Source organism: Lycium ferocissimum, unplaced genomic scaffold, assembly GCF_029784015.1.
Source record: "Lycium ferocissimum isolate CSIRO_LF1 unplaced genomic scaffold, AGI_CSIRO_Lferr_CH_V1 ctg7058, whole genome shotgun sequence".
NCBI classification, from domain to species: domain Eukaryota; kingdom Viridiplantae; phylum Streptophyta; class Magnoliopsida; order Solanales; family Solanaceae; genus Lycium; species Lycium ferocissimum.
In genome coordinates this window covers 7,386-22,717 of record NW_026726616.1, presented here as the reverse complement: position 1 = coordinate 22,717, position 15,332 = coordinate 7,386, and the positions used below count along the sequence as shown (strand labels likewise).

At 34.3% G+C, this 15,332-nt stretch overlaps 1 protein-coding gene across 1 annotated transcript; it reads left to right on the top strand.

The window, feature by feature from the left end:
- Positions 1 to 3,955: 3,955 nt before the first annotated feature.
- On the top strand, positions 3,956 to 13,847 carry LOC132045559 (uncharacterized). The gene is made up of 19 exons (XM_059436152.1): positions 3,956 to 3,968; positions 4,054 to 4,299; positions 4,433 to 4,676; positions 5,045 to 5,540; positions 5,770 to 5,970; positions 6,994 to 7,098; positions 7,201 to 7,266; positions 7,353 to 7,517; positions 7,790 to 7,858; positions 7,947 to 8,089; positions 9,751 to 9,844; positions 9,935 to 10,004; positions 10,076 to 10,203; positions 12,613 to 12,798; positions 12,902 to 12,994; positions 13,086 to 13,171; positions 13,283 to 13,349; positions 13,426 to 13,492; positions 13,624 to 13,847. The coding sequence occupies exons 1-19, from the start codon at positions 3,956 to 3,958 to the stop codon at positions 13,845 to 13,847; spliced, it is 2,763 nt and encodes a 920-aa protein (XP_059292135.1).
- Positions 13,848 to 15,332: the final 1,485 nt, after the last annotated feature.

Genomic DNA, 15,332 nt, shown 5'->3' with positions numbered 1-15,332 from the left:
TCCGAAGCTGAGATCGAAGTGATATGAAGAATAGATTCAAAGACAGAGATACAGAGCCAATTTTTTTTTCCTTTTGAAACCCTAATTCTTGTGCACTACAATTGCACAATTTCATCTTTTTTGAAACCCTAATTTGGTTCGAGTTTGATAAATCGGGATCAGATTCGGTAATTTCTGCATCAGATTACCTCAAATTGAAAAAATTCTTTGCATGCAATGGAGGATTTAGATCAGTACGAGGCAGTAATCACAGAGAAACCGACTGAAATTCATCCGCGACATCCATTATACCTTCACCCAGCAGATACTCCAGGTAGCATTTTAATTACTCAACAACTTACTGGTATTGAAAATTACATAATCTGGAGTAAGTTCATGATTAATGCGCTGTTGGCGAAGAATAAAATTGGTTTTATAACTGGAAAATGTAAAAAGTCACAATTCAAAGATGATTTGGTATACGAATGGGAAAGATGTAATGCCTTTGTGATTGCGTGGATCATGAACACAATGTCAAGGGAATTGGCGAGTGGTATGGTTCATTCGACTAATGCCGCAGCTGTATGGAAAGATTTGAGAGAGAGATTCGCAAAAAAGGATCTTACTAGAATTTATCAAATTCATCACGAGATTTGTACAATTACTCAAGGAAATTCGTCCATATCTGAGTTTTTTTCTAGGCTGAAAATTGCTTGGGAAAACTATTCTGCTTTGTTGTCAATACCACAGTGTTGTGATAAATCAAAGATATATGCTGAGCACATGGAACAACAGAGGCTAATGCAGTTTTTGATGGGCTTAAGTGAGACATATAGTCAAGCTCGTAGTCAAATACTAATGACAGTACCTGCTCCTTCACTAAATCAAGCTTATAGCATGTTGTTGCAAGATGAAAGCCAAAGGGTACAATCAAATTTGATATCTCAAAGACACGCAAACAATTGAGCAGCTGAATTTGAATGAAACTGCAGCATTAGCAGCAGCCCAGTACAACAAGTTCAAGAAGAACAGTGAATTATATTGCACTCATTGTCATAGAAAGGGACACATCCAGGAAAAATGTTATAGACTGGTTGGTTATCCACCTGGACACAAATTTTATAAACCGAAGCCTGAGAAAGGTGATAAGCCTAATTCCTATGGTAACAGGGGAGCAAGTGCACACAATGTTAACTATGGCACTGGCTTTGAGAGCACCAGCTATAATGCACAGCCTGCAAGAGCACACAGTACTAGCTATGGTTATGAAGGTAATCAATATGGTTATCCATCTGCAAAGGCACATAATGCTAGTTATGGATGTGAGAACCCTGGTTTTGGTTATGGTCCTCCATTTCCCAGAACAACTCATGCTGGCTATGGAGATGGACATGGAGGCAACAATCATGGTTCTTTCTCAGGGAATCAACCGTATGGGTATGGACATCAACAAGCTGCTCACACACTTGGTTTCGCACCTGGTTTTTCTCCTGCTCAGTATCACCATCTATCACACATAGTTGACAAAGAACCTAAGCAACATGGCGGGTGCCTCAACATACTTGTGATTCCTCTTGTTCTTGTAGTTGTTTCTTTCGTGCCGGTACTTCTAAATCTCGGGTAGTTGACAACGGGGCTACTAATCATATGGTTTCTAGCTTGGATCTTCTTAGTAATCCGAAGGTTGTTCCACCCTCTAATTCCAACAAAGTTCATTTACCAAATAGCACTTCCACCAATGTTTCCCACATTGGTTCTTCTGCTATATCTGAATTGCTACAATTGGATCATGTTCTATACATTCCTAACTTCACATACAATTTAATGTCAATTTCAAAACTAACAAAAGAACTTCATTGTTGTGCTTCTTTTTATCCTGAATTTTTTATCTTACAGGACCTATGCACCGGCAAGGTGCGGATTGGTAAAAGAGAAAGAGAGTTTATACATCCTGGATCCTGCCACCTCATCATCATATACCAGTGCATATCATCAGGCTCTTGTTTCCTCTGTTGCAGCCCCTATCTCTCAGCCACATCATCCATCTTCCTCTTCTCCATCTACTACAACTTGGCACCAACGCCTTGGTCATGCTCCATTCACTGTTCTACAACACATCCCATCAATAAAGCATCATTTCTTACATTAAGATGCTCCTATATGTTCAGTTTGTCCTTTATCTAGGCAGACTAGATCTCCTTTTCCCCATAGCTCTAAGAAATCTGTATCCCCTTTTGATATTGTTCACATGGATGTATGGGGTCCATATAGACAATGTACTTACAATGGCTTTAAGTACTTCCTTACAATTGTAGATGACTACACTCGTATGACTTGGGTTTACTTGATGAAATTCAAGAGTGATGTTTTCATTCATATTAAAAAATTTCCTTGCTCTAGTCAAAACTCAATTTTCTGCTTCTGTTAAGATTCTAAGAACTGACAATGGTCATGAATTTTTTAATACTCATTATTCTCAATTACTCTCTTCCTTGGGTATTGTTCACCAGAGCTCTTGTGTTCATACCCCCCAACAAAATGGGGTGGTAAAGAAAGCACAGACACCTTCTTGAGATGGCTAGGGCTCTTAGATTTCAAGCTCATGCTCCCTTAAAATTTTGGGGTGAGTGTATTCTTACCTCTGTTTACCTTATTAACCGATTACCATCCTCTGTTCTATCTGGCAAATCCCCTTATGAAATGCTTCATGGTCAAGTTCCTTCACTCCAACACCTTAGAGTGTTTGGTTGCCTTTGTTATGCCACCAAACCTACCTACACTGATAAATTTTCTCCAAAAGCCATTCTCTTACTCCAACACCCAAAGCGGCACAGGATGTATGACATTGCTTTAAATACTTTTCTAGTCAACAGAGATGTGGTCTTTCGGGAAACTACCTTTCCTTTTAAGTATCCCAAGTCCACTTTCCTTCATTCCTATCCTCCTTTGATTCACCCTGATAGCTCTTCTTATCACCACACTGATGACTTGTTTCCAGCTTCTTTTTCTGATCCTGCACCTTCAGATTCCACACCTCTGCCTTTTCCTGATGTTCAGGCCTCTACTACTATCCCTTCCCACACTACTCCTCCTTCCTCCTCCTCTATCCCTCCTGTCTCTGACTCTCTCCTTCCTCCAGTAACTCCATCTGTTGATCATGTTCCATCCAAACCATCTAGGCATTCTACCAGATCTATCAAACCTCCCATTTGGCTTGCTGACTATCATCATCAATCCTCTATTCCTTATCCCATTGCTAATTTTGTCTCTTACGATCACCTTTCCCCAACCTACATGGCCTTCATTACTGCCTCTTCTTCCATTCCAGAGCCTTCTTCTTTTGCTCAAGCTGCCAAGGATATCAATTGGGTTCAAGCTATGAAACTTGAAATTTAGGCTCTTTGTGACAATAATACTTGGGAAATAGTTGATCTACCTGTAGGCAAAACTCCTATAGGGTGCAAATGGGTGTATAAGGTTAAGTACAAAGCTGATGGATCAGTAGAGAGGTATAAAGCTAGATTAGTTGCCAAGGGTTTTACTCAACAAGAGGGACTAGATTTTCATGATACTTTTTCTCCTGTTGTAAAAATGGTAACTGTTAGATGTGTTATTGCTTTTGCTGCTCAACATTCTTGGCCTTTATGCCAGATGGATGTTTATAATGCTTTTTTGCAAGGAGATCTTTTGGAAGAAGTCTATATGACATTGCCTCAGGGATTTTGTAGCCAGGGGGAGTCTAAGGTGTGTAGGCTACATAAATCCTTATATGGTTTAAAACAAGCAAGCAGACAGTGGAATCTCAAGCTAACTTCACTTATTCATCACACAAAGCAAATTGGATTACTCTTTATTCACCAAGAAATGTGATAGTGGTATAGTCATTATTCTGGTATATGTAGATGATCTTTTAATTACAGGAAGCAGTGCTCATCTTATTCAGGAAGCAAAAGACACTCTTAATCAGAACTTCAAGATGAAAGATCTGGGTGACCTAAGATATTTCTTGGGAATAGATTTGCAATTAAAGGAATTTTAATGAATCGGCCAAATATGCCTACGAATGTGGTTTAGGGGGAGCAAAGCCTGCATCCACACCTTTGGAGCAAAATCAGAAACTTACAAGTGCTGAGTTTGACAGACTTCTAGCATCAAAGAATGATCTGGAACACAACCAGAAAATTACAGGTGCTGAACTTGACAGGCTTACAAGATTAGAAAATGATGAAATTTTGAGTGATAAAAGTGGCTATCAGAGGTTGATTGGAAGACTTTTGTATCTGGCAGTTACAAGACCAGACATCTCTTTTGCAATACAATGTTTAAGTCAATTTATGCATGAACCTAAGAATCACATTGGCGGGACTTATGTAGTGAGGTACATTAAAGGGAAGCCCTTTTGATGAGCAAAGAAAACAGACTTTTTGTGATGCTGATTGGGCATCATGCTCAGCAACAAGAAGGTCAGTAACAGGTTACTGTGTGAAGTTGGGTGAATCATTGATATCATGGAAGTCTAAAAAACAATCCACAGTGTCTAGAAGTACTGCTGAAGTAGAGTATAGAAGCATGGCAGGGACAGTTGCAGAGTTGGTTTGGATACATGGATTATTGCAAGAGCTAGGTGTGCACATCAGACAACCAATGGATCTCTTTTGTGATAATAAAGCAGCACTCCAGATTGCATCAAATCCAATGTATCATGAAAGAACAAAACATATAGAGATTGACCGTCATTTTATTAGAGAAAAAAATTCAACAAGGTCTCATCAGAACAGATCATGTTGGTACCAAGGACCAAGTGGCAGATGTACTAACTAAGGGATTAGGAAGACAACAACATGACTATCTGGTTAGCAAGTTGGGGATGATCAATGTGTTCCATCACTCAACTTGAGGGGGAGTGTAGAAATATGCTTTGCTAGCTGTACATTGATAGGAATGCTATTACATGTTGTACTTAGTTAGTTAGAGAATTAGTGGTAACTATCAAGTTAAGTTAGAAGGTTAGTGAAAAGGTATATATTAGACTTGTACAGTTGTATTTCTTTTCAATAAGATACAGAAATAAAAATGCTCCCATTTCACCAACTGCTCTCAATTTACTTTGCTTGATTAATCTTCTCTTACCTTCGATTCCTTCTTCTCAACTATCCCCCATGTTTGAGATAGCAGAGGCTGAGAGTTTGGAAGAGGAGACGAGGCACTTGGCATTTGAGTTTTTGATAACTTTGGTTGAGGCAAAGAAAAGAGCCCCAGGCATGATTAAGAGGTTGCTGTTGTTTATTAGCAGATTTTTTGCGACGTTGTTGAAGTTATTACTAGATATTGAGGATGACCCTACTTGGCATAGTGCCGAGACCGTGTTTGATCATACAGGGGCTACAAGTAATTACGCCGTTGGCAGGTACTGTTTAGAGCGGTTTTCTCTTGCATTAGGAGGTAAGTCTATTGCTCATATTGCCATAGAGCAACTGTCTGCTTACTCGGATGCGCCAGAATGGGAGATGCGCCATGCAACTCTGATTGCACTTGCTGAGATTGCTGAAGGCTGCTCAAAGGTACAAAAATTGTCCTACTTGTGGATTAATTATGGCTATGGTTTGGTTATAACACATGTTATTTCAAATCGTAGCATGCGTTTAAGAGGTGCTTTTGCTGGCAAACTGCCTTATTTTATAATATACTTTTGCCCATATGCCCCTATTATTCTTTAAAGTTTATCTCTTCGTTTTTATTTTTTTGGGTTTTAGTGATTACCTTAAATTAGTGGCTTATTTCCTCTTATAGGTGATGATTAAGAATTTGGAGCAGGTGGTGACTATTGTTCTCAATTGTTTCCAAGATCCTCATCCTCGAGTTAGATGGGCAGCTTGCTTTGCGATTTGCCAGTTGTTGAAGGACTTCTCTCCACATTTGCAAGAAAAATACAATAGCCAAGTACTTCTTGCATTAGCTGCAGCTATGGATGATTTTCATCCACGAGTGCAGGTTTGGCCTATTTGATATTACCGTCTATGGATGCTGCAAGCAGTGTTTTAAAAGGCAGACGCGCCGAAGGGCGGGCACTGACAAAACGTCTCGAGACTCACATGTGGGGCTTAGTTTTGTGAGGCTTATGCCCTAAGTACCCGACTGTATTCCCTAAGCACGCCTAATGCCCAACGCTTTGGGCCCGCCTAACAGTTCTTACCCAAATTATATGTCGAATTCCTTAATTAACACTGTTGACCCTCAGAATTCTTTAATAAATAAATGATGCTTAATAGTTTTTTTTTTTCATCTATGGAAATAAAAAGATTGAGAGTAACTCAAATAACTAACTCTAGTATTGCATATTTACCATTTAAGAACATCATGAGGGTGAACATAACTTAGCATTTCTTTTTAAAATACATACTTCCTCCGTTTCAATTTATGTGAACCTATTTCCTTATTAGTTCGTACCAAAAAGAATGACCTCTTTCTATATTTGGAAACAATTTACCTTTATGCAATGATTTATAGCCACACAAAATTTATGTGACTTATTTAATACCACAAGTTTAAAAGTCTTCTCTTCTTTTTTAAACTCCGTGCCCAGTCAAATGAGTTCACATAAATTGAAATGGAGAGTATAATTTTACATCTTTACTTGTCATAATATTGTATTACATTGTTATTTGAAAGCAATATTGTTTTTATTCATGAAGGAGTGATGTTTTAATTATAAAACTGATAAAGTTTTTTAATTTTTTAGTTAGGTAATTTACATAGTATGATAGTAATACTCCGTCTGTTTCAAAATCTTTGTCTGGTTTTGACTTGGCACGAAGTTTAAGAAAATAAATAAGTTTTTTGAATCTTGTGGTCTTAAATTAAATGTGTAGCATGTACCAAAATGCCATACGAGATTATAGAGGAAGTACTTATTACTAAACGTCAGGGAGGTATCTAAAGTGTACCCTTAAATGAAGTTCATTCAGTTGTTGATGCCAACTAATTTTCTCCTTTTACTCTTTGGCATTTTCATAGGCATCTGCCGCAGCAGCTCTCTGCGCCTTCGGTGTGTCCGGCAAGCCAGAAACTTTGATACCTCATCTAGATGGATTAGTTAACAAACTGCTTGTACTTATAAAGGTGTGCAAATATAGAGGCCACCAAATTAAAGAGGTATTTCACTGCTGACAAGTGTGCAAGAGACTAATTTTTATTTTTGCTTTTTTGTTCGTTGAAAAGCAGAATGGCAAACAAATTGTCCAAATAGAAGCAGTACATGCAATTGCTTATACAGCTCAATCTATTGAGGTATTAACTGGTGCATTTTTTTTCAACTGAATTATATTTGTACCTATATTATGAATCATGAAGGCTAATATATTATACGCCAACAGGAGCACTTCGGAACCTGCTATGACACTGTCATGCCACACTTGAAAACTATCCTGAGAAACGCAGATCTTCAATCTAATCTCATTGTTCTTTCCGATGCAATGCATTGCATAAGCATGGTTGTGAGAGCTGTTGGCAAAAAGAAATTTAGAGACGACGAAAAGCAGGTATTGTACTAGTAATTATGCCTGGTGGATCCAGTACATCTTCTTTAGTTCTGTAATCATGGCTTGGTTTTTGTTCTATTACAAAGAAGGTTTACCATAGTCAAACCATATTTTGCAGCAAGATAATGACATATCTTTCCTCATATCAATTCCATTTTGGTTTCCCTCCTTTTTGCCTCTCTTGCCATTTTCTTTGTATTCGGTTGTCATTTCTCAACATGGAGCTTACTTTTCATTTGTTTCCTTTTTTGTTGATGTTGTTGTCATTAAAGGTTATGGAAATGCTTATGTCATTACAAGCAAAGGTGGATGATCCAACTACTACTATAAGCATGCTACAGGTATGTGTTAATCACTTGATTTTAAGATCATAATTGCTTTCTAAATGGGCCACTAGGCCCACTCTTTATTTTCATTATTTCATCTCAGGCATGTGCTAGAATTTGCGAGTGCATGGGACAGGATTTTCTTCCTTATATGAATGTAGTCATGCCCATCTTACTTCAATGTGCTCAACTTAATACCATCTCTATGGAGCAGTACAATGAAAACTATAAAGTAGATGCTAATAGGTAAGCTTTTATCATTGAGGTTTGACTTTTTTCCATAATTTGTGAAGTTCATTTAAATTTCTTCTTCTTTTATTGAGTTATATAGTTGACCTACATTGGGTATTAAAGGCATCCAAAGTGTTTTATAAATATCTTACTTAAGGTTATCATTTGGATGCTCAAATTCTTCCAAATACTATCAGAGCCAACTCTTGACAAGACCATTTTCACAAATGTCTATCAGTGTTAAAGTCCAAGGTTGAAATCCAAAATCCGGTTACACATGCTAGAGGGAACTATGATAAGAAAATTGATCTAGGGTCTAACTCAACTCTAACGGGTTGTTTGGTTGGAAACAAGGATAACTTATTTTGAGATTAGTTATCTCGAGCTTAGTTATTCAACCCTCCCACGGGGATAAAATAACACTACAATCCCGGGATAACTAATCCCGGGATTAGTTATACCGCAATTTTATCCTAACCAAACGTGAGATAAACTCATTTCAAATATAATCCCGAGATTATTTATCCAAGAAGTGAGGATTGCCCATGCAGATAAAGTGAAAGAAATGAACTTAAACACAAGAAAATATAACAAAATATGAGGCAGAATGTAGCTAAAAACATGTACTTCGAGCCGCCGATCAGATACAACGATTTTGTAAAAATGAAATACGCAAGATTAAGTTGGATGTCTGAAACAAATACTGCAAAAAATTTCAAAATGGCACTAAATGATATATAATATGTTATATTACTATTTGATTATTTTAATTATTTTATTAGTTCTAAATAGATATATAATTATATATCATATGTCTTTAATATTCTCTAATCAATTAAATTTAGTATTTTAGACCTTTTATTAGCTTATAAATAGATTAAAAATTATTATCCATGTAATAATATAGAATATATATGTAATCAACTATTTTGGTATTTAATTTGTTTTGTACACCGAATATACTATTGAATACCCAACTTTTTAAAAATGCATACCAACTACTGTTTCAATGAAATTGCAGTATAAAAAATTTCGATTTCGATATTGTAATTCTATATATATGATCGTCTCAGATGGACACACAAGAGCACATGGTCAACAAGTAATATAGAAAGATCTAGAGTATCGTTCCCAACAAGGACTTAATTGTTAAATTTTAAAAAAGATTAAACGGAAAAGAAATCAAGAGCTTTGTTTTCAAGCCAAGAATGACCATAGAATATAAAGGAACATCCATAGGATTTAGAAGGGTTCACTTCACCTATTGTCTTAGGTTTCAGATTATATTCTCAAATTCCTTCACACTTGTGAATTTGGACTTTATATTGTCTTTTCTAATAAAATTGGGTAAACGCAATACAATTAGCAAAAGCCTATGTGTCACCGTTTTTCATATAATCTTCTCTTTAAAAATACTCTATTTTGTTTTCTCATTCATTAAATATAATCAAATTTTCTATAGATGTGCAGGTACCACATCTTTAGGAGCACTTGTTTTTGCCTTACTCAAAAACTCTGTATTTGTTTCTTAAGATGGGTAGTTAATTAAATAATTACTTCTAATGGATATGATTGATTTCTAGTACAATAAATCTTACTTAAGATTAATAATTACTTCTAATGGGTATGATTGATTTCTAGTACAATCAATCTTACTTAAGCTTCAAATCTTGTAGTAAAGAGACACTAGAGATGAAAGCTAAGGCCTATGGTCTGCTATGTTGGTATGCTTATCGATGGAAGGAAGACTTTTACCCATGGATATCCCAGGTTGGCGTGAATGATCACCTGCATGTTATTTTTTTTCTCATGTGCTTTCGAGAGAAGTCAAATTAAACAATGACTTAATGTATGACACAGGCCGTTTCAATCCTTGTTCCGCTTCTGAATTTCTATACCCACAATGAAGTCAGGAAATCTGCTGTTGAAGGTGAGAATTCTCATGATTTCATGTATTTTTCTTTAGTTGTTGATGCAATTTAATATTATTTGTTGTTTAAGCCATGCCCCTCCTGTTGCGTTCTGCTAAACTGGCTGTTGAGAGAGGGATTGCTCAAGACAAAAGTGAGTCATACTTCACGAAGTTGTCAGACCATATAATACTGGCTCTGGTAGAAGCTTTGCATAAGGTTTTTCTTAACATACTTATGTTGTTTCTTTTTCTTCCCCTTTTTTTTTTTTTTGGTGGGGAGAATGCTTAAGTTTGGTGCATTTGGATAATGAGAAAGTGACACTTGATATATGGTATATCACGCAGGAGCCTGTGACAGAAATATGTGCGGCCATGTTGAAAGAATTGAATGATTGCCTGCAGGTTGGTTTATGTTTAAGGTGTTTTCTTTAATATTGTTGATCCAAGTTTGCAGCATTTACTTATAATGTTGGTATGTTTCTATTGAGCTTCTTAAATGATCAAAATATTGGCACATGAAATTGGGTATAATTACACTTTTCAATTTTCAAGGGGAGGTGAGAATATGTGGTAATTATACTGTGAAATTACAAGGTCGCTTTTTAATTTCTTTCATTTTTGTTTTTTATTTTAATTTCTTTTATTTTATTTTTCTTATTTTTATTATTTAAATTGTTTTTATTTTTAATTTTTTTTATATTCTTTATCTTTCAATTCACTTTCTTATCATTTCTCAACCTTTAGTTCTTGTGATTCCATATAATTTGCTTATATTTTTTCATTTCTTTTTTATTTTCTTCATTTCGTGTAACTGCATTATTATTCTAGTGTTTAAAACTACACTCTAATATTAGAAATAAAGGATCGTTAACAAACTTGGCTTATAATGAGTGATGTCACTAAAGTAAAATTTTGTTGTTGAATGAGGTTATAGACTTATGTTTTCTTCTTTTAAAAATTATATTTACTTAAGTTATATTGCAAATCATTTTATGTTATGTTGGAGTTTAACATAAGAGTATTATGTTAACTTTTTTTTTTTTTTGAACGTAATGTTATATTTTCGGTTCCAATTTATTTGCTTGAGTAGTATTGTCTTGTGATTTCACATTGCAGGTCGTTCATTTTTCAGTTAGAACTGATAGATTTTTTTTTTTTGGTCAACTATTTGAGTAAAGTATTGCATTATATTTATAAAATATTAATCTTTTCATCCAACATCCAGTCCATTCTGTTCTTACAAAATGTGTACTTTTAGTTTTTATAATTAATTAAATTAAAATATAATTAATTTGAAAAATATATACTGATTATTTCTACCGTATTAGTTACAAATATATAATTATTAATTAATATTCTCAGAAACAATATCTATCTTAAATACTAACTTTAATACTCATATCATTTATAAAGGCGCATATTTGTCAAATATTAACTTTTAACTTTTGATAATTAATTTTATTTTTTAAACTTAATCTAATTGTGTAATTACACTTGTGCAACCAAACAGTACACTGTAATACGTTATGACAAGAAAGCAGATCGTCTAATTACTATGTTGTGTAATTATTACGGCTTTCCAAACAGACCCTAAATAATTCCAACTTTTAAGGTCACCATAAATCTATGACCCTATTTCTTTTCTTTCACTAGATATCTAAACAAGACATTCGTCCTAACTCATATCAGTTATATTTTTCTAGTACCAGAATAAAGCTTAGTACAGAGGAGAAGGGTACAAAGAGCAATCACTTGCATGCAGGGGCGGGCCCACCCAATTAGGAGGGGGTGACGTGTCCCCCCTAACCTCGGGAATACCTGTATATATATATGGTGTATATACCTTAAAGAACATGTATATATTTAAAAGGATACCTAAGAAATATCCACTACTTTGGTGCATTTGGTTGTTATGCCCCCTAGGTCCTTGTGTGACACCTGGGTTTGAGTCTTGCATGCAACACTTTTGTTTCTATTTTTTGTTAAGTTTGTTTTGTAAATTAATAAGTGCACATATCTCTTTTTTAAAAAAATCTTTTTCCCATTCTAAACCCATTTTCCTTCATTCAATTTTGAAGTTTATACTTTATACTACTACTTTACCAATAACTTATCATAGTTATTAAGTTTTCAAGGAGTTACATGCCAAACTTTCACAGTAATAATTGACATATCTGTATTAAGGCATTGGTCATAGGTGTCCCCTCTACGTCAATATCTTGAGTCCGCCTCTGCTTGCATGCTAATATACATGCAGGAGATCAAGTAAAGTGGGAACTCCTTATTTAATTTATACCTATAAATTATAACATGGTTAAACCTTAATAATATGCTTAAAATTTGGCGTGTGAATTGATTTTACTATAGATAGCCCAATAACAAAATTTCTCTTGACATGACTAGGTAAGACTGGCAAGTCTGACAAACAGCTTATTAAGTTTGTATTAGCTTGGCTCCATAGAAAAAAAACTTCCTTTCAGCAAATCCCTGTTAAGACAAGTTACGACTATTATTAATAGCGTTTCATTAATAGTGTCAAAACAAGGAACAACAAAAGCGGCAGCAAGTAAGTTAGAATGGCAAAGAAATATTTCTGTTATTATGATCCTTTTGTGTCTTCTTTCAGATTTGTGGACCACTTCTCAATGAAGGTCAGGTGCGTATCATCGTGGATGAGATAAAGCATGTCATTACAGACAGTTCAACTAGAAAACAAGAACTCAAAGCGATAGAGAAAATGGAAGATTTCGATGCTGAGGAAGCTGAATTATTGAGGGATGAAAGCGAGCAAGAAGAAAAAGTTTTCGAGAATGTATGTTCTATATAAGAATGCAGAAGCACACCGTTTTGTCTTTCTACTAGCATTTCACTTTGAATCTACTATTATTAGCCAATCATTCTATCCTTTTTATTAGGTCGGCTATATATTGGGCACATTGATCAGAACTTTCAAGGCTTCTTTCTTGCCTTTCCTTGATGAGTTGTTATCATATTTATTACCTATGTGTGTAAGTTATAACCAATATCATCTTAACCTTCTAGTTTATTTTTCGTTATATACTATTGTTTCTACATTGAACTTTTCTTGCTTTTATGAAGGGCAAGGAGAAAACACCTAATGAAAGATTTACATCTATTTATATCTTTGATCATCTCGTAGAGGAGTGCCCTGAAGCAGCTCTAAAGTATGTCTATTTATATCTTCGATCATCTTGTGGAGGAGTGCCCTGAAGCAGCTCTAAAGTATTTCTTAAATGGGTTCCAAAATGTGATAATTTACTTCCTATGGAAATTAGGTATCACGATGTATGCCTTCCTTTAATTTTGAACGCAAGCAATGACGAACACCCAGGTGTTAGACAGGTTTGTACATCTTAGTTGTAATAGCTTTAAGTCAAGTTGCATTCACTATTTGTGCTTATGCTGATGTCATGTTCAGAATGCTCTTTATGGACTTGGGCTTTGGGCGGAATATGATCGTTCTTCTTTCAAACCTTTTGTTGGAGGTATGATATTGTTGAATGTGATATTGAGACCCTTTTCATCATCATGAGAAGGGGACGAGAAGTGATATGCTTTTTTGTGTATTTACGGTATGCTTTTTTGTGTATTTACTTAATCTTATGACCTGAACCAGAGGCTCTAGCAAGGATCAATAAAGTGATAATGCATTTACGTGCTCGTGAACCTAAGAATGAACTTGCATATGATAATGCTGTTTCTGCACTTGGTAAGATATGTCAGTTTCATGGGGAAAGTTTCAACTCAGCCCAGGTATCTTCCTTTATTCGTTTATGCATTCTTATTTTTTGTTCTTGTGTTTTAAATACCCCCACCACAACTAGTTCCTTCTTTTTGTAATCACATCCGGAAAAGAATATATCACTTTTATATATATTACTATTATATATAAGAGGGAATGTGAGGACTTTTGTAGTCCTCACAATAATTTCCCAAATTTTTAAAAACTTTTTCATTAATTACTTTTATGTCCTAATTTTATTTATTTAAGTCAATTTTTTTGTTTTTGTTTTTAAAGTCTACTTTTCAAAGCTATCAAAAGCCTCAATTTTTTTTAAAACTTTTTAATTAATTACTTTTAGGTCCTAATCTTATTTATTTATGTCAATTTTTTGTTTTTGTTTTTAAAGTCTACTTTTCAAAAGCTATCAAACCTCCTACCTCATTTTTCACGTTCTTTGATTTTTTGATTGGTGCTCGATATCCGTTTGAGCGAATTAATCCCGTATAATTTACAATCGTGCCTATTCGGGAGCGCTTCCTCCAAAGATTTTTTTCCATATCCATATTCGAACCCCTAATCCCTAATTAAGAGGAAAGTCCATGTACCATCTGCTTTTGCACAATATTTGTCTTAAAAGTTCATTAACTATGTATAGATTATTTATTTAGAACTAAATAACTTCGTAAAATTAGGATACATAAGTTATAATTTCATCAAAATGGAAGTTAAAATATTAAAGGAGTGGAATGAAAATTTTGCTTTTATATAACTACTTTTATATATTGTTGTATATATATATATATATATATATATACATGTAATATATATATATACATGTAATCTGAGATTCTTTCTCCTTTTTCAGATGATGCCCGCAGTAAGCACTCTTAAAATTGACATTGCTAATTTTTAGCATAAGATTAATTGTATCAATTATAGCCAAATAATATTTACCATATTAACATAACTCCAACTAAAGACCTAAAAAAGATCCTGCACAATATTAGCATAACCCCTATTAAATAAGAAAAAAAGATATCTACCATAAATATAACCCCCTTTTTCTCAACTAATTCCTCAAAAAATGCTAATACGGTTGACTAAAAAAAAATTCTTTTTTTCCTAATATCTTCCGTTTTTATTTTCTTTTTATACCATCAATTTTTTTTACCCTTCCATTTTTTAGCGTCTTTATTTTTATTTTTTTTAATACTAGCAATTGTTTTAAAATTCGAATTGGGATATTATATATATTATTTTAACATATTACAAATTTGATTAGTAGTTTGTATTTTCTATTCCAAAGATATATAATATAAACCATATATTAGAGGTATATATCTAATATGTTGTACATATTTAAATAGTATGTATAATAGATTACGTTTAGTTACATGTATTATATTGAATATATACTATCCATATATTTGATATTAGTCTCTGGGATCGTGCGTTGCACGTTTTTCCCTATCATTATTATATATTTTTACATATTTAAAATAATTTAAGTTATGAAATGGAAAATGTTGAAATCAGAATATTGACTTTACCATTTACACTTTAGTCATAAAACGGAATTCCTAATAATAGCGGGATGATGT